At 50.0% G+C, this 21,617-nt stretch overlaps 1 protein-coding gene across 4 annotated transcripts in view; it reads right to left on the bottom strand.

Moving 5' to 3' along the window:
• The window catches only part of LOC144763994 (low density lipoprotein receptor adapter protein 1-A-like), a 266,279-nt gene that overhangs the window by 87,233 nt on the left and 157,429 nt on the right, over positions 1-21,617 (bottom strand). For 3 of the 4 annotated variants that reach the window (XR_013596292.1, XR_013596291.1, XM_078650114.1), the window contains exons 4-6: positions 5,501-5,615; positions 5,159-5,231; positions 1,999-2,085 (exon numbers count right to left, since the gene is read on the bottom strand). Coding sequence is in view for 2 of the 4 variants with exons in the window: in XM_078650114.1 (XP_078506240.1) it covers positions 1,999-2,085; positions 5,159-5,231; positions 5,501-5,615 (275 nt within the window). In the remaining 2 variants the exon portion in view is untranslated. The remainder of the gene's footprint in view (positions 1-1,998; positions 2,086-5,158; positions 5,232-5,500; positions 5,616-21,617) is intronic. The other variant, XM_078650115.1, reaches the window with a different exon arrangement.

Raw genomic sequence — 21,617 nt, 5'->3', positions numbered from 1 at the left:
GGGAGCAGCGAGATGGGGCGGTAGTTCTTGAGGTCGGTGGGGTCGGCTGATGGCTTCTTAAGTAGGGCGATGAGTTCGGCGTGCTTCCAGCTCTCCGGGAAGGTAGCGGTGTCGAAGGAGGTGTTGATGATGTCCTGCAGGTGGGGTGCGATGACAGCGTCGGCCTTGTTGAAGACGTGGTGAGGGCAGGGGTCTGTCGGAGATCCGGAGTGTATGGAGTTCATCGTGTTGACGGTGTCTTCGGTGCTGATCGGGGTCCAGGCGCGAAGGGTGGTTGTTGGGGGCGGTGATTCGGTCGTGGCGTGCGTCGGTTGAGTGCTGAAGCTGTTGTGTATGTCTGCGATCTTGTTGTGGAAGTAGGAGGCGAGGGAGTTGCAGAGGTCTTGCGAAGGGGTGATGTCGTTGTTTCCGGCCTTGGGGTTGGAGAGCTCTTTCACGATGTTGAAGAGTTCTTTGCTGTTGTGTGCGTTGTTGTCCAGTCGTTCCTTGAATGCGGTTTTCTTGGTGGCGTGGATCAGTTGGTGGTGTTTTCGGGTGGCGAGCTTGAGGGCGGTCATGTTGTCCGGTGTTGGGTCTCTGCGCCAGGTTTTCTCGAGTGCTCTGCAGTTCTTCTTGGAGCTCTTGAGTTCGTTGTTAAACCAATGTGCTTTCTTGCTGCTGGGTCTGCTCGGCGGGGTTTTCAGCGGGGCGAGGTCGTCTGCGCAGTCGCTGATCCATTTCGTGAGGTTCGTGGCCGCTTGGCTGGGGTTCGTTGTGCTGGTGGGAGGGTACTTGCTCAGGGAAGTAGCGAGCTGGTCTGCAGTGATCTTGTTCCAGTTTCTGCGGGGAACCTGTTGCTGGTGGTGGTGGAGCGTGGTCCTTCTGAAGCTGAAGTGGACGCAGCTGTGGTCCGTCCAGTGGAGTCCCGTGGCGTGGCTGAAGGCGATGTCCTTGCTGGAGGAGTTACACCAAGCAATGTCCTCTTCCTATTTGAACAGCATATTCAATATATGTATTACATGTTACGTATTTACAGATTTAAAAATCAATATAATTGGTTTCATAAGTCAGATTAGGCTTGGAAAGCACTCGTCCAAGAGGGCAAAGCAGCTCTTGTCATAGGGGGCAAGGATAAGATGGTCTCTAGGACTGCGAAGGCACATGCCATGCCACATTGTACTGGGATACGTTCACAGAATGACGAAGTACTACAAAGCAGGGCAACCTTGGGGAACATCTTTTAAATCACAAGATGAGCTTTATTTACTCCCTGTCTGGGCAGAAAGATCTGGCACCGGGCAGGAAGGGGAATCCATCATCCAATCACAATGATAGTAACAGCAGGCACCTAAATTACTCACCTATTTCTAGCCTCTACTTCTTGAGGGCATGGTGGCGACGCACGTGTTACTAGCCCGTCTTGAGTCGCACAGTCTCCACCCACTGTACCAGACTATTTCCTGGGTGGGACGGAGTCCATGCTGCTTAGTATGATGTCCTGCTTAGGTGAATCTCCATTCTAGTACTACTAGGCCATCCGGGGCGCACTTAAATCCCTGGATCCTGTAGGCTACGTTAATATGTGCCAGAGACTAGCCATTCTTATGGGCACAAAACAGTCAAAACATGCACAGAAATGCTGCGGCAGACAGCAGATTGGACATTAGACGAACTCCTTATGATTAAGAGGTGGAAAAGCGCAGGTTAACCTACGGAACGGTGAGTGGAATGGGTAATAGAGTACAATACAGGCAGGAGTAGGTCCAAGAAGGGGTATATTCAGGGTCACTTTCTGCAGAGTTGCAAGCTGGTTTTCACAGTTCACCAGGTCATGCACCCCACTGCTCCCAGCTTCTGCTCCCTGACCTCATGGGCCCTTCCTCTAAGATGATCGATGCCCCTTCCGCCCTGGCTTCAACCACTCACCCTGTCCCCACTTCAAGCTCCACCCATCGTCATGTATTATTGCTCACATCCCTCAGCAGGTAATCTAGCATGCGCTACCGGAGGCTCGCTTACCTGTCTCTGAGACGCAGGAATTGGACACCCCGCAGAAAGAGGTTGTTTCAGAGCTGCAGCAGTTCCTGGGGCATGTCTGCCCCTTCCCTGCGGAGAGAATGTGCTAGTTAAGAGCAAAGCTGGGAAATTATCAAATGTGGAGATAGATCACATCATAATTTGCATGGAAAGCAATTCTCTACGCTGAACCGCAAAATAAAAGTGCAGACAATATGAAGCAAAACAGCCAAAGAAAAAAGCAACAAAAAATTCGTAATTTCAAAAATACACCAAAAAGGTTTGCCAAGTCCCCATTCCTCTGCGCATCTCCACCGCCTCTCTAATACGCGTCAGCATTCTGGACTCCGTCCCACCCAGGAAATAGTCTGGTACAGTGGGTGGAGACTGTGCGACTCAAGACGGGCTAGTAACACGTGCGTCGCCACCATGCCCTCAAGAAGTAGAGGCTAGAAATAGGTGAGTACTTTAGGTGCCTGCTGTTACTATCATTGTGATTGGTCAGAAATAAACTCCTACATTTGGTATAAACATTCGACGTTTTGGGGCATTCTCAGAGAATTACAGGAATATATCTGGGTAGGTGTAACAGCTGCAGTTGCCCAGGAGCACTTCCATAATTGTTTTATGATTTCCAAGTTATTGAGCTTCATATGTACTTCACAATAGTGCACATGCACTTTAAATTATTTTTCTACATATCTTCCCCACACAGATATCTCTTCCCCCTACATCCCTGCCTATTTTTAGAACTTTCACCCCCAGTCACACACTAAAGCAGGTTTACTGTTGCCCTTCACAAAAGTAAAACAAAAAACTTCCAGTTTGTGGGTACTCACCTACTCTCCAAGGCACCCACTGCCCTGAAATGCCAACTACTGTGATCAGATCTGTTCACTCCTAATATTACTCTATATTGTTCATGTTTACTTGTGAGTAAATCATTTTGCAGGTGTAATTTCACATTAAATGAGATAGCTGAATTTACACTTGCACGATAAGCCTTTTGTGCACCCAAGTGCTTCCATCAGTATCACACATCTGTCATCCACCAGGACCTCTGGAAACACTTAGCACAAAGGACTCTCATTCAATTATTCCTTCACTGATCCTGTAACTCCATTCTGCACAACCTTCACTTATTGGCATAAGATTAATGATCTATACAAAACAATATTTCAGAGTCCACCTCGTGTGCCAAATGACCCAACACTCCAACACAGACCTTCATTCAGTGACCGAATGAGAAATTCAAGGGCGCGCATCAGCAGCTCAAGGATACATACTGTCACTCACTGCACAAGGTACAACCTCCTTCGCACACCTCTATTCCTTTGTCCACCCCTTGCCCGTCACGCATTCCAAGCCCTGTTCTGTGCAATCAGATCCAATATCTTTTCACACAAACCATCAACTTGTCCTGCCAATAAACATTCCTCCACGTGATCAAGTTGACGCAACACTGATACATTAGCAAATCAGCCTCCAAGAGCTCTTTCTTTGCTGGCCTCCTACCAGTTGCATCCTTACCAGTGCCTGAAATGGAAAAGTAGAAGTGCAGCTACTCTGTGCCAGACTACCTGCTTGTTTCTGAGAAGTGCCAGCACTCTCCTTTTAAAAGTATTACGTCTCTTTAGAGAAGTGCCGGTACTCGCCCTCACAAAATAAAAATGTGCCGGTACTCCATACCGGGCAGTACCGGCCGATTTAAAGCACTGATCCTTACCAAAGAAAACATTTCATCTTCAGTGGCTGCATCACTCCTTAGGTGCCTCTAGATCATCAGCTGATGTACCGGCCCCCTGTGCACATCGCCACACTCCTCCTCAGCAGAGTGGTTGAATCGTCAGCTGTTGTGTTCAGAGCTCCTGGAACACGCCTGCTGGCGAAGGCTTGTGGTAGAGTCACTCGGCCTCTCTGCCACCTTTTGTGGTAAAGAAATGTACATGTGGCTTCCAATCTCAACACAACTCACATGAGGAGCCCACTAGGAAGCCACAGCTTATAATCATGTTCTGCATCCCAAAGGAGGGTAGTCCAAAATACTCTTAGGACCAGATGTACAAACATTAGGAAATCGGTCCTAATGTATGAAACTCATTGAATTTCATTTAGGGATTTTTTGTAGATCGCAAATCGACCTCCCTTATGAGCATTAATAAGTTTGAGACCCATTAGGAATCACAGCCGATGGTGGCCTGCTGAGGTCAACACACCACCATGTCTGTGAATGCTTTTTAATAAAATATATATATTTTTTTAAATACAACCAGTTTTCCTTAGAGGAGTTTAAAAAGACAAAAATTAAACCTTTAAGGCAGTGGAACCACTACATACTCTTAAAAAAATATTATGTACATTCTCAAAGGGACCTCTTCCCCTTTTCGAATGGGTTACCACTAGATTTAAACTGTGGTTAAGTATTACTGTTTTGTGCCTGGAATTCGGTTGCAAAACAGTAACCCATACCATATGGATTCGGTATTTGGAATGGACACCCTAAACACGCAAACCACTTCCAAACATCGAATCACAAATGCACATTTGAAAAAGCATTTTTCCAGTCAAAAACATCCTGATTCTGCGAATCAGGCCGTTTGCGACCAGAAAAATGCTTTGTACGTCTGGTCCTTAATTCTCTATGATGTGCATTACTACGGCACAGAGAGCCCATAAACACTGGCATAGGTTACCTGTTTCCTCTAACACTGAATGAGCTCAGTTTGGGAGAATTCAAGATTTCCTTGGCAGAAGTTGAGTCTCCACACAACCTCATGCACTCTCATATTTGATAAACTTTTTTTCACACATTTAGACTAATACTCTGCCAATCCTAAAAATAATTTGAACTGACCATATTCCCAAAACGTGGAGCACCACAAAGGGTCTGGACCACTTTGATTCAGAACGACATAAACCATCTCTTAGACCACCACCTAATGCACCACCATGTTGACAGCAAGCTTCACTCTGATGGCTCACCCGTCCTTACACAGAATTTTCACCACTACAAGTAGAGTGCGGCTCGAAGACTGCAGTCAAGACACAAGCTAGCACCTTTAAAAGGTATTTTCAAATGCAGATCTCTAAAAAAGAGAAACTCCAAGACTCCCAGACATGCACCACGTGTAGAGTCTGTGCTGTGCGCGAGTTGTTCCCTCACCTTCCTGCGCCGTCTCCCAGAGGTCCAACGCCACCTTGAAGGCCTGTGCGACAGTAAGAGCGACTGCTTGAGCCTGTTGGCAACAGAGGAAGCAGTGTCAAGGACAGCGGTAAAGGCTGACTTACAAACTGCTCAATGTTCTCTCTAAAGATGAACTCAGACATAGTAACAGATTACAGGTGACTCCAACTTAGTCTGTCATGGGGGGAGCACTTTGTAGAAGTGACGAAAGATCAGTGGGAGAGAGAGGAGTGAATACAACCGAGAAGGCATCAATCACAATAGGGAGGAGTTAGGTGACAGCACTTTGTTCCACAGAGATATTTTATAGAGAACACTTACAATCTTCTTCTTGGGCGAGAGGAAGGCATGGCATTCCAGCGTCTCGTTGGTCTGGTTCTGAGCCACATACGCAAAGACTTTGTTCTGAACCTTGTCTGTGGTGCAGTAGGAAATTCTGATAAGGGAGAAGAACAGAAATAGAAAAGACAACATACTTGAATTAAAGCTTCTAGTTTTCCGATTTTACTGATTTTTACAGCTAAATACACACAGAATCTAATTCCCATCTGTATTTATTATCAAAAGCGGAAAAATACAGAAAATTGTGCTTCTTGTTAGTGACTCTTATTGTTGTTTTTCATGAATTCCAGCCCAACGGCTAAGCAGATAGATACCATGGGAACTTAAAAACAGATGAGATTCCCTTAAGTAAAGGCATATGTTAACATATATTTGTGTATAATGCTAATATTTACTTCTCTGTGTACTGTTTTGTAATATTTGGCTCCTAAATTTGATAAAACGTGACAGGAATTTAAGTAGGAGTTCATATTTATCAACTAAAAAAAATGTAGAAATATACCATGTGATTACCCATTTATTCTGAAACCATAAAATAAATATGGATAAATACCAATGAAATGGGCAAAAATAATTATGGATAAATGTAGACGGAAATGTTAACAAAAGAAATACCATTAAACCAAGAGCCCTAACTTTAATGCAACTACTCCCCACAACCGGCATCGAACTCCTAACGGATTAAATCCATCACTAACGTGGACCTCAAAGTCTTAAGGTTTGTAGAATTAAAAATTCAATAGTAGCCAAAGGCACTGCCTGACGTGCTCAAGGCATTCATTCAGATCCTGCACAAAATCCCAAGTCTGCCATTCTGACCTCAAATACAATGGTTTAAGGAAGTCATGTTTACTTGCAGAAAATATACTAGTGTAGAAGACAAAATGTCCACCATCTTCTCATTCAACAACAACAGGGTCACACTAAAGGGTGCCCACTTCGAGTCCCAGAAAATCAATTATAGGGACAAAAAACTGCCACAAGAGCTAGGCATCTGTGGGACCAAATTCAGCATGACGAACCCCAACCCAAGATGGAGGGGGAGAGAGAGACAGACAAGGGGGGAAGAGCGAGCGAGAGCGAGAGCGAGAGCGAGAGCGAGAGCGAGAGAGAGAGAGAGAGAGAGAGAGAGAACGAGAGAGAGAGAGAGAGAGAACGAGAGAGAGAACGAGAGCGAGAGCGAGAGAGAGAGAGAGAGAGAGAGAGAGAGAGAGAGAACGAGGCAGAGAGAGAACGAGGCAGAGAGAGAGACAGAAAGACTGTGTGAGAGAGACAGAAAGAGAGATAGACGGGGAGAGACAGAAAGAGAGAGAAAGTGAGAGGTAGGGGGAGGACAAAGAGAGAGGTAGGGAGAGAGAGAGACAGAGACCGAGAGAGAGAGAGACGGAGAGACAGAGAAGGGAGAAACAGAGAGAGGGAGAGAGGCGTGCTCACTCTTGCTGATCTCCATGAGACTCGTCACTACCCACCAGGGTCCTCGCCCAATGGGACAAATCACCAAAGGGTATGTCGTCTATTTTCCAGGCATATTTTTCTTTAAAAAGGGTCAATATGCCTGAGTGAGTGACTAAAATCCTGCACATCGATCAAGAATTCGCCCACAGGGCCAGCAGCACCTGGTGGACATTGGAGCCCCAATGTAATGCCCATGCAGGGTTAGGTCGCACCAGCTCTCACTACCAGCCCCTCCCCAACCCCCCCAACACAGACACACACAATCCCACCGTGTTTTATGCACAGCACCTCGTGCTTGAGATGCTCCTGCTACAGTCGAGATGTCCCGGGTAAAGCGCTGTCTGCTCCTTGGAGACCGGTCTAATCTATACCCAGCAGCTAGTCCAGGCCCAGGGGAGGTACCTCCTCCTAATGCCACTCAGGTCTCCCAGCAGAAGACTCTGCTGGACACACACAGGCGATGACAACCAGGGGGCTGGGGGAGTGTTGTTCTTCCCCTCACTCACACAGTCTCTGCAATCTACACGAGAGCTGCAGGCCTCAGTAGCCTATGCAGTCTGTACAATCTACACACGAGAGCAGCAGGCCTCAGTAGCCTATGCAGAGTCTGTACAATCTACATACGAGAGCTGCAGGCCTTAGTAGCCTATGCAGAGTGTACAATCTACACACGAGAGCTGCAGGCCTCAGTAGCCTATGCAGAGTCTGTACAATCTACACACGAGAGCTGCAGGCCTCAGTAGCCTATGCAAAGTCTGTACAATCTACACACGAGAGCTGCAGGCCTCAGTAGCCTATGCAGAGTCTGTACAATCTACACACGAGAGCTGCAGGCCTCAGTAGCCTGTGCAGAGTCTGCACAATCTACACACGAGAGCTGCAGGCCTCAGTAGCCTATGCAGTCTGTACAATCTACACACGAGAGCTGCAGGCCTCAGTAGCCTGTGCAGAGTCTGTACAATCTACACACGAGAGCTGCAGGCCTCAGCAGCCTATGAAGAGTCTGTACAATCTACACACGAGAGCTGCAGGCCTCAGTAGCCTATGCAGAGTCTGTACAATCGACACACGAGAGCTGCAGGCCTCAGTAGCCAATGCAGAGTCTGTACAATCGACACACGAGAGCTGCAGGCCTCAGTAGCCTATGCAGTCTGTACAATCTACACACGAGAGCAGCAGGCCTCAGTAGCCTATGCAGAGTGTACAATCGACACACGAGAGCTGCAGGCCTCGGTAGCCTATGCAGAGTCTGTGCAATCTACACACGAGAGCTGCAGGCCTCAGTAGCCTATGCAGAGTCTGTACAATCTGCACACGAGAGCGGCAGGCCTCAGTAGCCTATGCAGAGTCTGTACAATCTACACACGAGAGCTGCAGGCCTCAGTAGCCTATGCAGAGTCTGTACAATCTACACACGAGAGCTGCAGGCCTCAGTAGCCTATGCAGAGTCTGTACAATCGACACATGAGAGCTGCAGGCCTCGGTAGCCTATGCAGAGTCTGTACAATCTACACACGAGAGCTGCAGGCCTCAGTAGCCTGTGCAGAGTCTGTACAATTGACACACGAGAGCAGCAGGCTCAGCAGCCTATGAAGAGTCTGTACAATCTACACACGAGAGCTGCAGGCCTCAGTAGCCTATGCAGAGTCTGTACAATCTACACACGAGAGCTGCAGGCCTCAGTAGCCAATGCAGAGTCTGTACAATCGACACACGAGAGCTGCAGGCCTCAGTAGCCTATGCAGAGTCTGTACAATCGACACACGAGAGCTGCAGGCCTCAGTAGCCAATGCAGAGTCTGTACAATCGACACACGAGAGCGGCAGGCCTCAGTAGCCTATGCAGAGTGTACAATCGACACACGAGAGCTGCAGGCCTCGGTAGCCTATGCAGAGTCTGCACAATCTACACACGAGAGCTGCAGGCCTCAGTAGCCTATGCAGAGTCTGTACAATCTACACACGAGAGCTGCAGGCCTCAGTAGCCTATGCAGTCTGTACAATCTACACACGAGAGCAGCAGGCCTCAGTAGCCTATGCAGAGTCTGTACAATCTACACACGAGAGCTGCAGGCCTCAGTAGCCTATGCAGAGTCTGTACAATCTACACACGAGAGCTGCAGGCCTCGGTAGCCTATGCAGAGTCTGTACAATCTACACATGAGAGCTGCAGGCCTCGGTAGCCTATGCAGAGTCTGTACAATCTACACACGAGAGCTGCAGGCCTCAGTAGCCTATGCAGAGTCTGTACAATCTGCACACGAGAGCGGCAGGCCTCAGTAGCCTATGCAGAGTCTGTACAATCTACACACGAGAGCTGCAGGCCTCAGTAGCCTATGCAGAGTCTGTACAATCTACACACGAGAGCTGCAGGCCTCAGTAGCCTATGCAGAGTCTGTACAATCGACACATGAGAGCTGCAGGCCTCGGTAGCCTATGCAGAGTCTGTACAATCTACACACGAGAGCTGCAGGCCTCAGTAGCCTGTGCAGAGTCTGTACAATTGACACACGAGAGCAGCAGGCTCAGCAGCCTATGCAGAGTCTGTACAATCTACACACGAGAGCTCCAGGCCTCAGTACCCTGTGCAGAGTCTGCACAATCTACACACGAGAGCTGCAGGCCTCAGTAGCCTATGCAGTCTGTACAATCTACACACGAGAGCTGCAGGCCTCAGTAGCCTGTGCAGAGTCTGTACAATCTACACACGAGAGCTGCAGGCCTCAGTAGCCTATGCAGAGTCTGTACAATCTACACATGAGAGCTGCAGGCCTCGGTAGCCTATGCAGAGTCTGTACAATCTACACACGAGAGCTGCAGGCCTCAGTAGCCTGTGCAGAGTCTGTACAATTGACACACGAGAGCAGCAGGCTCAGCAGCCTATGCAGAGTCTGTACAATCTACACACAAGAGCTGCAGGCCTCACTAGCCTATGCAGAGTCTGTACAATCAACACACGAGAGCTGCAGGCCTCAGTAGCCTATGCAGTCTGTACAATCTACACACGAGAGCTGCAGGCCTCAGCAGCCTATGCAGAGTCTGTACAATCTACACACAAGAGCTGCAGGCCTCAGTAGCCTATGCAGAGTCTGTACAATCAACACACGAGAGCTGCAGGCCTCAGTAGCCTATGCAGAGTCTGTACAATCTACACACGAGAGCTGCAGGCCTCAGTAGCCTATGCAGAGTCTGTACAATCTACACACGAGAGCTGCAGGCCTCAGTAGCCTATGCAGAGTCTGTACAATCTACACATGAGAGCTGCAGGCCTCGGTAGCCTATGCAGAGTCTGTACAATCTACACACGAGAGCGGCAGGCCTCAGTAGCCTGTGCAGAGTCTGTACAATTGACACACGAGAGCAGCAGGCTCAGCAGCCTATGCAGAGTCTGTACAATCTACACACAAGAGCTGCAGGCCTCACTAGCCTATGCAGAGTCTGTACAATCAACACACGAGAGCTGCAGGCCTCAGTAGCCTATGCAGTCTGTACAATCTACACACGAGAGCTGCAGGCCTCAGCAGCCTATGCAGAGTCTGTACAATCTACACACAAGAGCTGCAGGCCTCAGTAGCCTATGCAGAGTCTGTACAATCTACACACAAGAGCTGCAGGCCTCAGTAGCCTATGCAGAGTGTGTACAATCTACACACGAGAGCTGCAGGCCTCAGTAGCCTGTGCAGAGTCTGTACAATCAACACACGAGAGCTGCAGGCCTCAGTAGCCTATGCAGAGTCTGTACAATCAACACACGAGAGCTGCAGGCCTCAGTAGCCTATGCAGAGTGTGTACAATCTACACACGAGAGCTGCAGGCCTCAGTAGCCTGTGCAGAGTCTGCACAATCTACACACGAGAGCTGCAGGCCTCAGTAGCCTATGCAGAGTCTGTACAATCTACACACGAGAGCTGCAGGCCTCAGTAGCCTGTGCAGAGTCTGCACAATCTACACACGAGAGCTGCAGGCCTCAGTAGCCTATGCAGTCTGTACAATCTACACACGAGAGCTGCAGGCCTCAGTAGCCTGTGCAGAGTCTGTACAATCTACACACGAGAGCTGCAGGCCTCAGTAGCCTATGCAGAGTCTGTACAATCTACACACGAGAGCTGCAGGCCTCAGTAGCCTATACAGAGTCTGTACAATCTACACACGAGAGCTGCAGGCCTCAGTAGCCTATGCAGAGTCTGTACAATCGACACACGAGAGCTGCAGGCCTCAGTAGCCAATGCAGAGTCTGTACAATCGACACACGAGAGCGGCAGGCCTCAGTAGCCTATGCAGAGTGTACAATCGACACACGAGAGCTGCAGGCCTCAGTAGCCTATGCAGAGTTTGTACAATCGACACACGAGAGCAGCAGGCCTCAGTAGCCTGTGCAGAGTCTGTACAATCTACACACGAGAGCTGCAGGCCTCAGCAGCCTATGAAGAGTCTGTACAATCTACACACGAGAGCTGCAGGCCTCAGTAGCCTGTGCAGAGTCTGTACAATCAACACACGAGAGCTGCAGGCCTCAGTAGCCTGTGCAGAGTCTGCACAATCTACATACGAGAGCTGCAGGCCTCAGTAGCCTATGCAGAGTCTGTACAATCTACACACGAGAGCTGCAGGCCTCAGTAGCCTATGCAGAGTCTGCACAATCTACACACGAGAGCTGCAGGCCTCAGTAGCCTATGCAGAGTCTGTACAATCTACACACGAGAGCTGCAGGCCTCAGTAGCCTGTGCAGAGTCTGCACAATCTACACACGAGAGCTGCAGGCCTCAGTAGCCTATGCAGTCTGTACAATCTACACACGAGAGCTGCAGGCCTCAGTAGCCTGTGCAGAGTCTGTACAATCTACACACGAGAGCTGCAGGCCTCAGCAGCCTATGAAGAGTCTGTACAATCTACACACGAGAGCTGCAGGCCTCAGTAGCCTATGCAGAGTCTGTACAATCGACACACGAGAGCTGCAGGCCTCAGTAGCCAATGCAGAGTCTGTACAATCGACACACGAGAGCGGCAGGCCTCAGTAGCCTATGCAGAGTTTACAATCGACACACGAGAGCTGCAGGCCTCAGTAGCCTATGCAGAGTTTGTACAATCGACACACGAGAGCTGCTGGCCTCAGTAGCCTATGCAGAGTCTGTACAATCAACACACGAGAGCTGCAGGCCTCAGTAGCCTATGCAGTCTGTACAATCTACACACGAGAGCTGCAGGCCTCAGTAGCCTGTGCAGAGTCTGTACAATCAACACACGAGAGCTGCAGGCCTCAGTAGCCTATGCAGAGTCTGTACAATCTACACACGAGAGCTGCAGGCCTCAGTAGCCTGTGCAGAGTCTGCACAATCTACACACGAGAGCTGCAGGCCTCAGTAGCCTATGCAGTCTGTACAATCTACACACGAGAGCTGCAGGCCTCAGTAGCCTGTGCAGAGTCTGTACAATCTACACACGAGAGCTGCAGGCCTCAGCAGCCTATGAAGAGTCTGTACAATCTACACATGAGAGCTGCAGGCCACAGTAGCCTATGCAGAGTCTGTACAATCGACACACGAGAGCTGCAGGCCTCAGTAGCCAATGCAGAGTCTGTACAATCGACACACGAGAGCGGCAGGCCTCAGTAGCCTATGCAGAGTGTACAATCGACACACGAGAGCTGCAGGCCTCAGTAGCCTATGCAGAGTTTGTACAATCGACACACGAGAGCTGCTGGCCTCAGTAGCCTATGCAGAGTCTGTACAATCAACACACGAGAGCTGCAGGCCTCAGTAGCCTATGCAGTCTGTACAATCTACACACGAGAGCTGCAGGCCTCAGTAGCCTGTGCAGAGTCTGTACAATCAACACACGAGAGCTGCAGGCCTCAGTAGCCTATGCAGAGTTTGCACAATCTACACACGAGAGCTGCAGGCCTCAGTAGCCTATGCAGAGTCTGTACAATCAACACACGAGAGCTGCAGGCCTCGGTAGCCTATGCAGTCTGTACAATCTACACACGAGAGCTGCAGGCCTCAGTAGCCTGTGCAGAGTCTGTACAATCAACACACGAGAGCTGCAGGCCTCAGTAGCCTATGCAGAGTTTGCACAATCTACACACGAGAGCTGCAGGCCTCAGTAGCCTATGCAGAGTCTGTACAATCGACACACGAGAGCTGCAGGCCTCAGTAGCCTATGCAGAGTCTGTACAATCGACACACGAGAGCAGCAGGCCTCAGCAGCCTATGCAGAGTCTGTACAATCGACACACGAGAGCTGCAGGCCTCAGTAGCCTGTGCAGAGTCTGTACAATCTACATACGAAAGCTGCAGGACTCAGTAGCCTATGCAGAGTCTGTACAATCGACACACGAGAGCGTCAGGCCTATGCAGAGTCTGCACAATCTACACACGAGAGCTGCAGGCCTCAGTAGCCTATGCAGAGTCTGTACAATCGACACATGAGAGCTGCAGGCCTCAGTAGCCAATGCAGAGTCTGCACAATCAACACACGAGAGCTGCTGGCCTCAGTAGCCTATGCAGAGTCTGTACAATCGACACACGAGAGCGGCAGGCCTCAGTAGCCTATGCAGAGTGTACAATCGACACACGAGAGCTGCAGGCCTCAGTAGCCTGTGCAGAGTCTGTACAATCTACATACGAGAGCTGCAGGCCTCAGTAGCCTATGCAGAGTCTGTACAATCGACACACGAGAGCTGCAGGCCTCAGTAGCCTATGCAGAGTCTGTACAATCTGCACACGAGAGCGGCAGGCCTCAGTAGCCTATGCAGTGTCTGTACAATCTGCACACGAGAGCGCCAGGTCGCAGTAGCCTATGCAGAGTAAGTACAATCTGCACACGAGAGCGGCAGGCCTCAGTAGCCTATGCAGAGTTTACACAATCTACACACAAGAGCTGCAGGCCTCAGTAGCCTATGCAGAGTCTGTACAATCTACACGAGAGCTGCAGGCATGAGCAGTCTATCCACAGTCTGTATAATCCACACATAAGATGAAGGCATAGGGAATCTATGTACAGTCTGTATAATCTAAACTATGCACAGTCTGTATAATGTAAACATCAGAAGTAGGCATAAGCAGTGGTAAATAGGAGCACCTACATAGCACAACACATTAACAAGTGCCCCCCACCACCCACCAAGGAATCACGTCACATGCAGATACACATCATGCTTTGCAGCTGGCCTGATGCAGACTGAGACAGGAGCAGTGCATGGATAATAAATGGTTTATCCGCCTGGAATGAGATTGCAGCAATAACATTTGTATTAGTAGAGGTGGGGGGCACTGAAAGCTCCAGCCCCATGTCTGGCTCTGGCTTAGCTCAAGGTCCTCTGGTATACTCGAGCCCAAAACGAGCTGAGCTGGCCATGTCCTTGACAGAGTTCATCCTGTCTTTGCAATCCATGCGTCTTCCTGGGATGTAGGTTATGTGAGGTCTCCAGCTTTCCCTCCTTGTCTCTAATGCACCTTCGGATTAGCAAAAAAAATACCATCTTCACACTGTCCATACCCCAAATACAGGTTTGTGTGTTTTATTGATAGAAAGCGGACCGCATCGAGAAGGCCAAGAACTCAGCAAGGGAACTCTTCGACACAGTGGCCAGTCTGACCATTCCCAAACCAGTGATTGTGCCACCTAGTATCGAACTCTGTGAGTCCCTGGACAATTTTTTCCTGAGCAAGGTTCAAGCAATTTTTACTACACTCGAACCGCAGGTGGCTCAGAGCCTCTTGGAGGGGTCTCACAGGGCTTCTCCTGCCATCTCATCGGGGGCGAAACTATCGGCTTTTGAGCCAGTATGCTCCGATGGCGTTTTTTATTGATGACAACCAAGTCGGGATCTCCTCACGACCCCTGCCCTATGTCAATTGCAAAGCTGGCAGCCTTCCCAATAGCTGACACCCTAGCCAACCTTTTTAACCTGATGTTTGAAAAGGGTGACTTTCCTACAGTGTGGAAGCGAGCCTCCATTTCCCCATTGCTCAAGAAACCCTCGTTGGATATTACGGATCCTAATAGTTATAGGCCCATAGCCAGATTGCCGATGCCGGCAAAACTTATTGAGAAAGCTATGAATCTCCAGTTATGCGCATTTCTACGCACCTCGAAGGGTCTGGACCTAGCTCAGCATGGGTTTAGGGAAGGACACAGCACTGAGACCGCTCTGATTAAGTCCACAGAGGAGGTCAGGAAGGTGCTGGACGAAGGGGGCCAGGCGGTGCTGGTCCTACTGGATCTTTCTGCGGCCTTCAATACGGTCCACCATGCTGTTCTGGTGGACCGGTTGGAGGATTGCGGGGTCCAGGGTCAAGCACTGAGTATTTTGAAAGCCTTCCTTAAAGATCGGGTTCAAGTGGTGGCGATGGGAGATTTCGAGTCAAGACCGTTCGAACTCCCAGGGGGGGTCCCTCAGGGATCCTCCCTAAGCCCCACTTTATTCAACATCTACGTATCTTCTCTTGCCCCGGTGATCCGTTCCTTTGGGTTCGAGTTAACATCTTACGCAGACGATACCCAGATCGTGGTCCCAGTGCTTCCCGGGAAAGAGCTGGGTGTGGCAGCTAGGGTTCAGGACTGCATGTCAGCAGTTAGTTCATGGATGGCAAAGAGCTGCCTAAAACTGAATTCCTCCAAGACCGAGGTGCTTATCTTCGGGTCTAACACAAATCTCTGGAGCTCCAAGTGGTGGCCCACAGATATGGGATCCCCGCCATCTCCGACTCCGAAGGTGAAGAATTTAGGAGTCATTATTGATTACCAACTCTCTTTTAAACCTCAAGTTAAGGCGATTACCTCCTCCATACACTGGACTCTAAAAATCATCAGGAAGGTCCTTCCCTTCTTACCGGTCGGGAGCAGAAAGACGGTGGTGACGGCACTCGTGCTTTCTCACCTCGATTACTGTAATAGCCTTCTTCTTGAGGCCCAGCAGGGGTTGCTTAATAAACTTCAGGTCCTACAAAATGCGGCTGCCCGCCTTATAGGGGGTTTGCCCAAGTTTTCTCCGGTCACCAGGGAACAGGAGAAGCTGCACTGGCTTCCGGTGCTGAAACAGATTTTGTTTAAATCTTTGTGCATCGTCTTCAAGGCACTGCATGGTCAGGGCCCGGCGTTCCTCCAGGAGCTCTTCCAATGGTACAGACCTGGTAGACAACTAAGGTCGGCCAGTATGGGGCTGATCAATACAGCCCGCATCAGGAAGGTGCGCTGGGGGGGCAGAAGCCCTCAAACAAAATACGAACCTGTTGGCATTCAGAAAAAAGTTGAAAACATGGCTCTTTACCCTCTAGTCCGGTAGGTTGAATCTCAGGGAGTTAACACTTCAGCGCCAGGACACCGGTTGGTATTAGCGCGCTTTATAAGTGTTATAAATAAATAAATAAAATAAAAAACAGAAGCAGCATTTTGAAAGCATGTTAAGCGCAGAAGTGAGACCATGGTAGCGGGTAGCGCATCTACGTGGGCCTCTCCACTCCGACTGTTTGTTTAATGCAGCGCTACTTATCTTGCGGATATAATGCACTTAGTTGTACGTTTTCCTGAAAATGTCAAAAATTTTGGCTGAAACTGCTGTATGTTCAAGTGGGACTGGCTGTTGGTTTCTTGGACTGTGCCACTTTCTTTGGCATTGCACCATAGTCCACAGCTAAGGATTATATAGCCAACTAGTAATGTTATTTTCCACGGTTTCGTACTGTAAAGGATTGTCATTTTGTAAAGCCGAGTTCTCTTTGACAAACATAGGCCGGTACAGCTTAGAGGTCTTTCATCCGGATCCTAACATTTATAGTTTAGTGTTACGATATTAAAAACAACAAGCATTGGAAATGCAATAGGTCTCGCAATAGAATAGTTAGACATTTTTCTTTTTGCAAATGGAAGAGTGGCGTTGCGTGGATGAGTAGCGTTGCGTGGATGAGTGGCGTTGCGTGGATGAGTGGCGTGTGTGAGTGGCGTTGCGTGTGTGAGTGGCGTTGCGTGCGTGAGTGGCGTTGCGTATGTGAGTGGCGTTGCGTATGCGAGTGGCGTAGCGTGTGTGAGTGGCGTTGCGTGTGTGAGTGGCGTTGCGTGTGTGAGTGGCGTTGCGTGTGTGAGTGGCGTTGCGTGGATGAGTGGTGTTGGAATGCAATAAGTATCGCATTAGAAAAGTTGTAGTTATTGGTCTTGTAAATGACATAATTTTTTTTTTTTTGCGATGTTAAAATTGCTACATTGATGGCTTTGTCATTTACAATGCCAATAGTTATAATTTTTGCAAATGTGACACCTATAGCATTTGGAATGCAACATGTTTAGTATTTACGTGACTTATATGGCAGCTCTGGTCGTTATGCTACATCTCTAGATAGTTTTATCTTCCGCAAATGTGACACCTATTGTAACACAATATGTGTTGTGAGGGTGAGTGAGGGTGAGGGGATGAGGGTGAGGTGTTGAGGGTGAGGGGTTGAGGGTGAGTGAGGGTGAGGGTGAGTGAGGGTGAGGTGTTGAGGGTGAGGCGTTGAGGGTGAGTGAGGGTGAGGCTGAGGTGTTGAGGGTGAGTGAGGGTGAGGAGTTGAGGGTGAGTGAGGGTGAGTGAGTGTGAGGGGTTGTGGGTGAGTGAGGGTGAGGATGAGTGAGGGTGAGGGGTTGAGGGTGAGTGAGGGTGAGTGAGGGTGAGGCTGAGGGGTTGAGGGTGAGTGAAGGTGAGGCTGAGGGGTTGAGGGTAAGTGAGGGTGAGTGAGAGTGAGTGAGAGTGAGGGTGAGTGAGGGGTTGAGGGTGAACGGTTGAGGGTGAGTGAGGGTGAGGTGTTGAGGGTGAGTGAGGGTGAGGGGTTGAGGGTGAGTGAGGGTGAGGGGTTGAGAGTGAGTGAGGGTGAGGCGTTGAGGGTGAGTGAGGGTGAGGGTGAGTGTGGGTGAGGGTGAGTGAGGGTGAGTGAGGGTGAGTGAGGGTGAGGGTGAGTGAGGGTGAGTGAGGGTGAGGCTGAGTGAGGGTGAGTGAGGGTGAGGGGTTGAGGGTGAGTGAGGGTGAGGGGTTGAGGGTGAGTGAGGATGAGGGGTTGAGGGTGAGTGAGGGTGAGGGGTTGAGGCTGAGTGAGGGTGATTGAGGGTAAGGGGTTGAGGCTGATTGAGGGTGAGGGTGAGGGTGAGGGGTTGAGGGTGAGTGAGGGTGAGGCGTTGAGGGTGAGTGAGGGTGAGGGTGAGTGTGGGTGAGGGTGAGTGAGGGTGAGGGTGAGTGAGGGTGAGGGTGAGTGAGGGTGAGTGAGTGTGAGTGAGGGTGAGTGAGTGTGAGTGAGGGTGGGGGTGAGTGAGTGTGAGTGAGGGTGAGTGAGGGTGAGTGAGGGTGAGTGAGGGTGAGTGAGGGTGAGGGTGAGTGAGGGTGAGTGAGGGCGAGGGTGAGTGAGGGTGAGTGAGGGTGAGGCTGAGGGGATGAGGGTGAGTGAGGGTGAGGGGTTGAGGGAGGGTGAGGGGTTGAGGGAGGGTGAGGGTGAGTGAGGGTGAGGGTGAGGTGTTGAGGGTGAGTGAGGGTGAGGAGTCGAGGGTGAGTGAGGGTGAGTGAGTGTGAGGGGTTGAGGGTGAGTGAGGGTGAGGGTGAGTGAGGGTGAGGGGTTGAGGGTGAGTGAGGGTGAGGGTGAGTGAGGGTGAGGCTGAGGGGTTGAGGGTAAGTGAGGGTGAGGGTGAGTGAGGCTGAGGCTGAGGGGTTGAGGGTAAGTGAGGGTGAGTGAGGGTGAGGCAGAGGGGTTGAGGGTAAGTGAGGGTGAGGGTGAGTGAGGGGTTGAGGGTGAACGGTTGAGGGTGAGTGAGGGTGAGGTGTTGAGGGTGAGTGAGGGTGAGGGGTTGAGAGTGAGTGAGGGTGAGGGGTTGAGAGTGAGTGAGGTTGAGGCGTTGAGGGTGAGTGAGGGTGAGGGTGAGTGTGGGTGAGGGTGAGTGAGGGTGAGGGTGAGTGAGGGTGAGTGATTGCGAGTAGCAAAAAAATCGTATGGAGCCAGGGGCGTAGCGCAGGCTCCTGCAGGGGGAGGCTGGGACAGGCTGGGGTACCCCTTGAACTCAATTTCTACGACTATCCCTGAGTTGTGAGAAACTGGTGAGGGGGGGGGATTCGGAAGGACGGGGTGACATCATGTAGATTTACACCATGGCATCGTGCTCCACAGCAAGCGAACGTCTCCCACAAACGGCAACATAGCGCGGCACAAAAACTCGGACTCTTTCCCCTGAGGGAAACGCGCACAGGCCTGCAGAACGGCTTATTTCCACCCTGTCAGAAATGGCACCTCAGCATGTGCCTTCCCTCGTCACTGAACAGGGCATATTGAACAGGGTCGAGGGCTGGAGGGCTGGCAGCTCGTCCTGTTCTCTTCCGTGAATGTCTAGCTGATTTGTCTTGCCAATAAAATATTATTTAACCGGGAGATGGAAACGTGCAGAGAAATGGATAGAGAGTGAGCGGAGACAAATGGAGGCGGGGGCTGGGGAGAGCGAGGGTAGGGAAACAGACAATAGGAAAAAGTAGAAAGAGGAAACATGCAGCAATGGAGAGAACACATCAGAAGAGCATCTGTAAAATGGGATTGCGAGAGGGAAAATGAAAGAACATGTGGGACAGAGGAGAAGAGCACGAGGTGACCCAACAGGAGTAGATGGGTACTGGGGAGACATGACAGAAGTTAGAGATTAAATAGGTGCGACGGGGGTAAGAGGGCTGAGATATAGGGGTGCTTAGAGCGACGGAGATGCAGGGAAGGAGAGTGACGGTCACAGAAGGGGAGAGGTGTATAGAGATGGCGGGAGGCGGACGAGGAAAATGGTTAGAGAAGGAAAGATGAAGGAAGCACGAGGGAGAAAAGGAAGACGTAAGAGGGTGAAAATGCGTAGAAAACAGAAAAGATTAATAGGTGGGGGAGAGGGCTAGCGAGGGGAGAGCAACAGAATAGACGATCGTGATTAGAGGGTGAAAGGAAGAGAGATGAGAGATCGTGGGACGGAGGTGAAGAGAGAGATATTCGTATAACGTGTAAGAGGAGATAGCTGGAGTGATAGATGAGTTGAGAATGAGGGACATCGAGAGGTAGGCGATTAAATGGAAACGTATTGAAAGGAGATGGGCAGTTGGAGGAAATTAACAAACAAGACGGAGGGCATTGCTGTGGGGAGGGGGTGGAGGAGAAATGCACACGGCGGGCAGGGGAGGGGGCGGAGCGGGGAGAGCGGCATGTGGGTGTGAAGAAGCCGGGGCCTTTGAAGTGAAGCTAAGCTTCACTTCAAAAGGTGTCGGGAGGAATGCGGCTGAGGGAACAGACGGCGATTGCGGCTGAGGGAACTGATGTGCACGAGCTTTTAAGCTCAATGCACATGCGCATTGAGCTTAAAAGTCACGGGCACTGCAAGGAATCGCCACGATTCCTTGCTTCTTAGTTAAAGGTTGTTTAAGCCGCAATAGGCTCGCAAGCTCGATGCGCATGCGCATCGACAGGCGAGACCTAAAAACCAGACTGGGCGCACCATGCATGAAAGGAGATGAATACTGAAAAAAAATTCTCTTTGTTTCTTTGGGGAAAGCAGGGGCTTTTAGTATTCCTAATGGTTAACATTCCAGGTCACCCCATAAGCAAGTCCATACCACCCTGTGATGGGCCTCAGCGGCAAAAATGTATTTTACCTAGAGAAACTGGCAGGCAGCAACGCAGGAACCTTAAAGAGGGTGGAACAAGTCCATTACACCCCCTCTCCCCACACCTCACCAGCACATTCACTGTCCCATCTGGAGGAGGAGGGCGGGAATGAAGGTGGGGTGAAGGGCTTGGTTAAAGGTGAGCTGAAGACTGCAGTTCTGTCTACTCATTGTTATCTAGGGGTAGGAAAGCCCCAGTGGCACAGCAGGAGGACCCTGGGCCCGTCCAAACACTTAAAATGGGTCCCCTCTGTTACCTTGCTAAGCAGTAAAAGCATCCATAGCTGGGGTGGAGATGGTCTCTTAATAGCAAAACCTTGACCCTGGTACCACTACACCTGCTGCGTAATTGATACGTCCACACCTGGAGAGCACTACATGATCACTGAACAGCAGGTTTTCAAGACCCGCACGTCCACATGGCTGTTGTGTTTATTGTATGTTGCGTAGCTGCTGTCAAGATAGTTCATGTTTTTATGTATGTAATATGTAGCTGCTGCTTATTTCATGATATGAAGTCATTCAGTTAGGTCATGCTGCCATTTTTGTACTGTGTAAGGTATGTATCCTGTGTCATGTTAAGCTACGTGATATGCAGAAGCTGTTATGTAGTTGCTTTCTATATTGTTATGCGATGATATGCAAGATTTAGCTTTGTTCTGGATTACATTAAATTGCTGCTGTCTGTTAAATTACATTACTACTGTCCAAGTTAAGTAGCCACTGTCTTATGTTGCTGCTCGCTGATTATGCTAGGTAACTGCCGATTTGGCTTTTTTAATATATTTGTTTAGCACAACTTGCTTAGTTTCTGAGACTTAAAAATTAAAATCAGGATTGCGTGGTATTGTATTTGCGGGCTCGTCTCGTGTTTGGGCTCTCAGGGCCCTTCCGTTGATTTCTCAGGCTTGCCCGCTCTATGGGCCGGACTGTGATGGGGCCGGTGTACTCCGAGCCTCGGTAAGCCACGCATACCGCGTGGTATGGTCGTTTCCCGGGTGCT

The sequence above is a fragment of the Lissotriton helveticus genome, chromosome 6 (genome assembly GCF_964261635.1).
Source record: "Lissotriton helveticus chromosome 6, aLisHel1.1, whole genome shotgun sequence".
NCBI lineage: Eukaryota > Metazoa > Chordata > Amphibia > Caudata > Salamandridae > Lissotriton > Lissotriton helveticus.
Note: the sequence above shows the minus strand (reverse complement) of the source record. Positions and strands in the feature narration are given on the sequence as shown.